The sequence below is a fragment of the Petaurus breviceps genome, unplaced genomic scaffold (assembly GCF_028583685.1).
Source record: "Petaurus breviceps papuanus isolate PSGF00001 unplaced genomic scaffold, PetGlider_PUasm1.0 108, whole genome shotgun sequence".
In the NCBI taxonomy this organism is placed as follows: domain Eukaryota; kingdom Metazoa; phylum Chordata; class Mammalia; order Diprotodontia; family Petauridae; genus Petaurus; species Petaurus breviceps.
The window spans coordinates 3,993,684-4,001,649 of NW_027185593.1; the positions used below are offsets into that span (position 1 = coordinate 3,993,684).

Consider the following 7,966-nt stretch of genomic DNA (forward strand, 5'->3'; position numbering starts at 1 on the left):
CAAAAGAGAAAGATCAGATGGAAGTGGGAAAAAGGCCACTGTTCTGAGGCCTATCTACCCACAGCTAATCAATTCTCTGGCCCCAGGGGAGGCAAGACTTCTTGTCTCAAAAAAAAAGGACCTCATCTATGTTATCTTAGAAAGAAGGAGGGTTGGACTTTCCCATTTTACAGAAAAGAAGAAGTAGGCCCAGAGAAGATGACTTGTCTTAATTCACCCACCATGTCCACTGCTGTTGGGATTTCGGTCTATGAGTCCCAGTGCCCAGACTCTCTACTCAGTCATCCCTCCCATCCCCTTGCTCTCCCCAGAGCTGGGATGCTTACACCAGTCTGTTAGCAGTTTTGACTCTGGTGGGAGTAGGGAAACCTATTCCACCAACCTTCATCTCTGGATCCCCAGGGACATGCCTGGCATAGCCCTAAAAGGAAAAACCACATCTCTGTTTCCCTTTAGCCAAAACCAGGGCCTTAGAGATTTAGTCCAACCCTCTCCCTATACAGCAAAAAGGGAGACTCAGAGAAAAGCAGGCAGGGTTTTACCAAGGGTCACACAGGTTCTGATTCCCCCATTTCTTTATCTTAACCCCTGATGTCAGCTCAGGACTTCTCTCTGTCCTTCCTGTCTCCCACTGCTGGGCTTCCTTGATTCCTGACAACCTTTTTGCAAGAAACCGGAGCTTAGCATATTGGGCTACTAGGCAGCTGCAGATGGGTGGATGGCAGCACTCAGGATTGCCCATGGGTCACTGGAGCCCCTCCTACTAGGTCCCTGGGCTAACTGGCCTCCTTTTCCTCTTGTGACCTCTGAATCTGAGGTTTGCTTCCCTATCTGGGACTCAGTCTCCAACTATAAAATAAGGGCTCTGTGTTGAGCCAGGGCCACCTTTGCCTGTCTCTGCCTCTTCCTCTTCATAAGTGGTAAAGTTGGAAGGGACCTCAGAGGTCATCTAGTCCAACCTCTTCACTTTACAAATGTGGAACAGACCCACGGGGATTACACAGCTTGTCCAGGCTAACACAGGCAGTCAGCATCAGAAGCAGGATTTGAACTCAGGTCCTCCGACTCTTGAGTCATTACTCTTTCCATTGTACCACCCTGCCTCCCTATATGAAGCTCCCCGAGGTCTTTTCCTGCTCTAACATTTCATAGTCACTATGATTCTGGAGAACAGAAAGGTAACTATAATTTCTACTTTTTTTTATTGATAAATTTTTTTTTCAAAAAGTGTTTCCTCCCAATGAGCAAACTTCCTGTGATTGCCAAAGCTCCATCTCTGTGACAGGAAAAGCTATACTGGGACAGTCAAAATGAAGAAGTGACTCAGGGCAAGAAATAAACTGGGGTTGTCTAAATCTTGTGCCCACCTCCAGCTCCACCATGCAGAGGAGAAACTGAGGCCACAGCCAGCAGCAGAATGAGGAATGACATGTGATGAGCAGGCCTTTGGAACCCCATCCCCCAACCCTGACTACTGAAGAACAAAGACAGTGGCAGGCATCCCATCCCCCTTCTCCCCCTCCCCCATTCAGCTCACTTAACCTTTCTGAGACTCAATTTCCTCTGAAAAATGAAGGGACTGGACCGGATGTTTCATTAAAAAAAGAGCCTCCCTCTCCCCTATTCCTCCATTCTCCTGGAAGAAACCTTTTGAAAAGCAGTTTCACTGGGGGAAGTTGGGGTCTAAAGTGCCATTCATTACCACCACCAGGACCCACAATCCCATGAGCTCCCATCCCAGAGTTTTAGCCCTCTCTGTATCTTTTCTGAAGCAAATTGTTTTTTCCTGGTGGATTCCCTCCCCTCTCCATTTCCAGGCTCTAGGACCAAGCTGGTGGTTTTCTTTGAGCCAGGGACACCTTTGCCTGTTCCTACCTCTTCCTCCTCTTCCCCCCCCCCCCCCCCACCATTACTTCCTTTCCTATAGGGCCCAGCCCACACAATCTCTGAGTAGGAAGGGACCAGAAAAGTCACCCTGTCTACCCCCTACAACATACCCAATTAGTGGGTAACTTGAGCCAGTGCTGGGGAACCCAACTCTTTCCCAAGTCAATTGACACAAGTTTTAATTCTTGGGAAATTTTCTCCCCATACAACTAAAACCTATCTCTTTCCCTGACTTCCACCCATTCTGCCCTCTAAGGCCAAGAAGAGGAAGACCTTCTTCCATAGGCCAGGGAAAGGCCTGAAGACAGCTATCATCCCCACCCCCAACCAAGTCTTCTTTTCTCCAGACTAAACTGACTCAGTTCCCTTGTACTGGTTCTTACAGAACACGGCCTTCAATTAATGCCCTCCCTCCTCTGAATGCATCCCTAGCAGTGGGGGAGGGGGGGTACTACACACAACATCCACTCCCTTCCCCATGCCTCTATGATGACTGACCCATGTTTGCATACAGATGACTAGGGTTAGGCATGTCTACTGTCCAGGCCTCAATCTGGGTATGGGTTCAGGCTTCTGGCTGGAGATAGGGGAAGACATGACAAAGCCAACTTACCAACTTGAAGCAGTGACTTTGGTCTCACTCACAGAGGAGCTCTAACCATTAGGTCAACAGACCATTTGCTAGGTCATATACACCAAGTATTTTGTTGGTGTGGAAGCTGAGCCCATGTTTTTTCTAGCTTGATTTTCACTGTGTCAATCTCCCCTTCCCCCCACAGGGCCATATGGGAGAATATGAGCTATGAATATGGAGTGGGAGATGCTAGGGGCAAAGGTCACTCTTATCCCTGTCACTGACCTTGGGCAGTAGTGAAGGCAGCTAGAGTTGCCCCCTACGAGGAGGCTGTGGGTGTCAGCTCCATGGTCAATGGGGCTCTGAGTTTGAGCTGCACATGTGCCCTCACTATGATCTGGGTAGAAACTGCATGGTACCCCCCACATGGACTACAGGTGGGAGCCCCCAGTGTTAGCTAGCAGCGGGGTTACTGATGTCTCACCTGTTGATCCCACAAACAGCTGAAAGATGCCACAGGATGTCTCAACCCCTTCCATCCCCTTCTCTGGGAGACCTAAGTTCTGCATAGGGCATGAGGAAGACAGAAAAGGAGAACAGATTATCTGTTTTCCCCAGAGTTAAAGCCCCATCAGGGCTCAGAAGACCTTGGCTGAAAACCCTTTAGAAATGCATCCTGGAAAAAAAAAATCTCTGCCAGAAGGCATTTTTCTATTTTGGGGAAGGAAATAAATCCCCCTCCACCAGCCCTGGTTGTGTCTCCCCTCTCCTTCCCCACCCTTTGAGAAATGCATAGTTGATTATTTTTTTAAAAACCAGGTTAAGGTAGGATGGGAGACACTCACCCAGGCCCTGTAGGAGGTGGATAGATAGGGGATTAGGTTCTGAGGTCAGGTTTTCCTCACTGGATGCCAGGGCCTTGAGTTTCCCAGGCATGGAAATCTCTTCTGTGTTCCCTCCCCCTCAAGACATTGAGGTGATTACATGCCCCTTCCCTCATCATCTTACCCCAGCCAAGGTGCCTCCCAGTGGACACCTTCCCCTTCCCCCTTGGAGATCTACTCTCCAGTAGAGAGAAGGATCATAGGACCAGTGAATTTAAAGTCAGAAGGGAAGGGCCCTCAGAGACTTAATGTCCCCTTCCCCCATTTTACAGATAAGCAAAGTGAGGCTCAGACAGGGGAGGGACTTCCCCAAGTCCCGTAGCTAATAAATGGTAGTTGTCCTCTGACTCCAAACTCCGGGCTGGCTACCCACCCCTCTTCACACCCCAGAGCAGGTGAAAGGAGGGAATATGGGAGCACCCAGACAGGAGGGAGGCAGGAAGGGGGCTGATGGGCAGAGGCCATCCCAGGGGGCCGGGCGGGGTCAGATCATCTTCATGTTGAATTTGCGGGCGCCCCCTTGGCCAGCCGCAGCGGCGGGGCCATCCACCTTGCGGAAGGAGTACTCGACAGAGAAGTTGCTCTTGTGTTGACCCCGGCCCCGGCTCCACACAAAGAGCAGGAGGAAACAGAACAGAACGACTCCCAGAAAGGTGATGCATCCCATGGCTGTAGACACCAGGATGGTGGTAAGGTCTAAGGGGAAGCGCGGTGGCTGCGTGTCGTTTCGAGCTGCCATGTCCCCCCCCTCACCAGGCCCCAGGGTCCGGTTGGCTGCGGGGTGCACCATCAGCGTGGCAAAGTACGTGTCATTGCCGCCGGCATTGCTGGCGACACAGACGTAGGTCCCGCTGTCCTGGCCTTGGGCCTCCCGGATCTCCAGAGTGCCTCCCAGCAGCACCCGGGTCCTCCCGCCGCTGGCGCCAGTCACCACTTGGTGCTGGGGAGTCACCCAGGTGATGCTGGGCTCCGGTTCCCCTTCGGCCCGGCAGAAGAAGCTCACAGCCTGGCCCTCGGTGGCCGAGACCTGTTGCAGCCGCCTCTCCCGGATCTTGGGCTTGCGGCAGACAAAGTACTCAAAGAGGGTGGAGTCGGGCAGGTCCCTGAGCGCATCTCCTCGCACCTCGGCGGGTGTGGCGCAGGAAGGCAGCCGCCCGTCAAAGTTCAGCGTCTTCCTCCGCTGCACGATCCACAGGAGGCGGCAGTCGCAGGCCAGGGGATTGCCATCCACACGCAGCGTTTCCAGGGTGTTGATGGAGTGAAAGGTGTTCTCCTCCAGCGTGGCCAGGAGGTTGTTGGAGAGGTTAAGCAGGCGGATCTGCCGCAGGCCCAGGAAGGCCTGGGGCTCCACCACGGCCAGCAGGGCCCCTGCCAGGTGCAGCTCCCGCAGACGCACCAGGTCTCGGAAGGAGCCCCGTGGCACCGTGCTGATGGGATTGTAGGAGAGGTTGAGCGAGGTGAGGTAGGCCAAGTGACGCAGGGCCGCTGCTGGCACCGCACTGATGTTGGTGTAGGTGACCGACAGTGAGCTCAGGTTGAGGCCTTGAAGGCTGCTGGCTGTGACCTGGAACATATCACAGAACATCAGAGCTAGGGGGGAAACGACCTGAGAATACAGTACTAGAACTGGCAGGGACTCCAGACTTCATCTAGGCCAGCTCCCTCATTTTACAGGAAGGGAAACAGAGGCATGGGGGAGGACGAAGACGACTTGATCAGCTTCAGTGGAAAAAAATCCTGATGTGCTCCTTACAAATCTTTTCTTCTGCCATCAAAAAGCAATCACCCTTCAACTCCCCTCCTTTGGGAGCACAGAATGTCAGCGCTGGAAGGGACCTTATAAATTATTTGATCCCCAGATATCCAATCTGCAGCCTATCTACCTACCACATGTGACCCTCCTGAGATTTTTAGCAAAAAATTCTTTTCCTAATTAGCTAGCACACAGGGATCAGTAGGGTCTAAACATCTGCCTGCCACAACAGTTGTGCAACTACCTTCTACCAGATGTCATGCTAGCAGCCTTGGCTTAATTAGTAATTTAAATGAAGCTGAAAATAATTAAATAGATAACGAAAATCCCATATATGGATTTCTAATAATAATGTTGGAGCTAGAAGAGACTTTGAGAGAAAATGTAATTCAATCCTCTCCTTTGATACCCTTTACAGATAAGGAAACTGAGGCATAAAGCAGTGGAGGGGCTTTCCTATTGCTGGAGACACAGATGTAGGTCCTGGGTCTGTCCAAGGTTTCACTGATGTTAATTAAAAGAAGAGAGCCTGTATCTGAACCCTGCTCTCCCTGACTCCCAGACCACTGGCATTTCCAATGTACATCCAATGCATTTCCTCCTGGGAGGCCCCTAACCTAGCCTCTTTTTCTAGATAAAGGCAATGAGACTATGCAATTTCACAGGCCTGGAATGTTATCCCTCCTTTTCTCTGCCTCCTGGCCCCCATCTTCCTTCAGATCCCAACTAAGATCTCTCCTTCCACAGAAAGTCTTTCCTGGCCCTCCTCAATCCTACTGCCTTCCTTCTGTTGTCTCCTCCTTTAGACCACAAGCTACCTGAGGGCAGGGACTGTTTTTTCCCTTTATTTGTATCCTCAGTGCTTAGGCACATGTCCCCTCTGATTCTTCCTGACCCCCTGTGGGGTTTTCATGGCAAAGATACTTCAGTGGTTTGCCATTTCCTTCTTCAGTGGATTTAAGTAAAAAGAGTTTAAGTGACTTGCCCAGGGTCACACAGCTAGTGAGTTTCTGAGGTCACATTTGAACTCAGGTCTTCCTGACTCCAGGCCTGAACTCTATCCACTGGAGCCACTTAGCTGCCTCCTTAGGTACACAGTAAATGATTAATACCTGCTGACTTAACTAGACTAAGGTCACACAGCTAGTAGTAAATAGTAGTATCAGGATTCAACCCAACACCCTCATTGTCCCCATAATGAAAATGAGGTGTAGCAGGTGAAGTTACTTGTTCCAAGTCACACAGGTTCTGAACCCAGGGCCTCTGACCCCTAATCTAAAGTTCTTTCTATGGCACCCCACTGCTCCTACCTCTGAAAATCACCCACACCGCTTCTCCAAAGTGTTTAAAGATTTTTTTTTTTTAATTCAGGAACTTCTTTTTGCCCCTCCCCCTCTGACCTCCTCCACCCCAGTCCGGATGAAGCCAAACCCACCTCCTCCAACAGGGGCCAGTTGTCGATCTCCAGATGGAGCAGACCCGGTAGGCGGCGGAAGTTGTGCTCCTCCAGGGCAGGAATGCCCAGGTATCGCAGGCGCAAAGCTCCGAGACTCTGGAGGTGCGCCAGTGACTCCCCGGAGAGAGTGGTGAGGTTACAGCGCTCCAGCGTAAGCTCCTCCAGGGCGAGCAGCCCTGAGAAGGCCCGCTGGGAGATGAAGACCAGGTCGTTGTCCCCCACCTCCAGCCGCTTCAGGTTCCTGAGATCCTGGAACATGTGGTCCAGCAGGATTACCAGCTTGTTTTCACTCAGGTCAAGCAACGTGAGGTTGCCCAGCTTGGTGAAGACACCCGGGGGTATGAGCTTCAGCTGGTTGCCGCGCAGGCGCAGGATCTGCAGGTGCAGCAGGTTCCCGAAGGCACCGGGCTCCACGTGGGCGATGACGTTCTCACTGAGGTCCAGCTCCTCCAGGAGCGGGTAGGGCGACAGGTCGCCAGGGTTGAGGCAGCGGATGCGGTTTCGGCTCAGCTCCAAGATCCGGGTCTCTGTGGGGATGCCCTCTGGGATGGCCGTGAGGCGTCTGCGGTGGCACACCACAGAGCGGAGCTGCGGGACGCACTCGCATCGGGCTGGACAGCCTGCCCCCGGAGCCCCGTTCAGGAGCACCAGATGAAGGCTTAGGAGCTGAAGCCAACATGTCATGGTGTGGAACATGGCCTTAGGACCTTGCCACCATTCTCACAGGCACCTGGGAGAGGAAAACAGAACATCCGAGAGTGTTACTGGGAGGAACCTGACAAAGGAGAAGAATGTCGGAAGTTTGTTAAATCGTTTCAGTCAAGTCTGATTCTCCATGACCCCATTTGTGGTCTTCTTGGCAAAGATACTGGTGTGGTTTACCATTTCCTTCTCCAGATCATTTTACAGAGGAGGAAACTGAGGCAAACAGGGTTAAGTGACTTGATCAGGGGCACAAAGCTAAGAAGTGTCTGAAGCCAGGTTCCCCTGACTCCAGGGCTGGAGAACTATCTATCCACTTCCTTACCTTGGTAGGAGAGCCCTTAGAACACACTGGGAGGGCCCTTGGAACACAGACTGTCAGAACTAGGAGGGCCCTTAGAACAGAACATCAGAGTTAGAAGGGGCCCGAATTGTAGAGAATGTCAGATCTGGGAGGTAGGACACAAAATGTCAGGAGGGCCCTTAGAACATTTGGAGCTGGGAAAGACCATCCAATTCCAACTGAATATGTAAGGAGAAGAAGGTTTAGAGTTCCAGAACCATGAAATACTGGAAAAGATTTTAGCAGCAAATAGTGGTACTGTATATTTTGGGAAAGGGCTCTGACCCTGTGAGGATAAATGAGTATGAAGAATTCAGAGAAAATTTGGAATACTTACATAAGGTGATATATAGTGAGCTGAGCCAAA

At 51.5% G+C, this 7,966-nt stretch overlaps 1 protein-coding gene across 1 annotated transcript; it reads right to left on the reverse strand.

The window, feature by feature from the left end:
* Positions 1 to 3,525: 3,525 nt before the first annotated feature.
* Positions 3,526 to 7,279, reverse strand: LINGO3 (leucine rich repeat and Ig domain containing 3). The gene is made up of 2 exons (XM_069080186.1): positions 6,534 to 7,279; positions 3,526 to 4,909 (listed from the first exon to the last, which is right to left on the reverse strand). The coding sequence occupies exons 1-2, from the start codon at positions 7,248 to 7,250 to the stop codon at positions 3,830 to 3,832; spliced, it is 1,797 nt and encodes a 598-aa protein (XP_068936287.1). The 5' UTR covers positions 7,251 to 7,279; the 3' UTR covers positions 3,526 to 3,829.
* Positions 7,280 to 7,966: the final 687 nt, after the last annotated feature.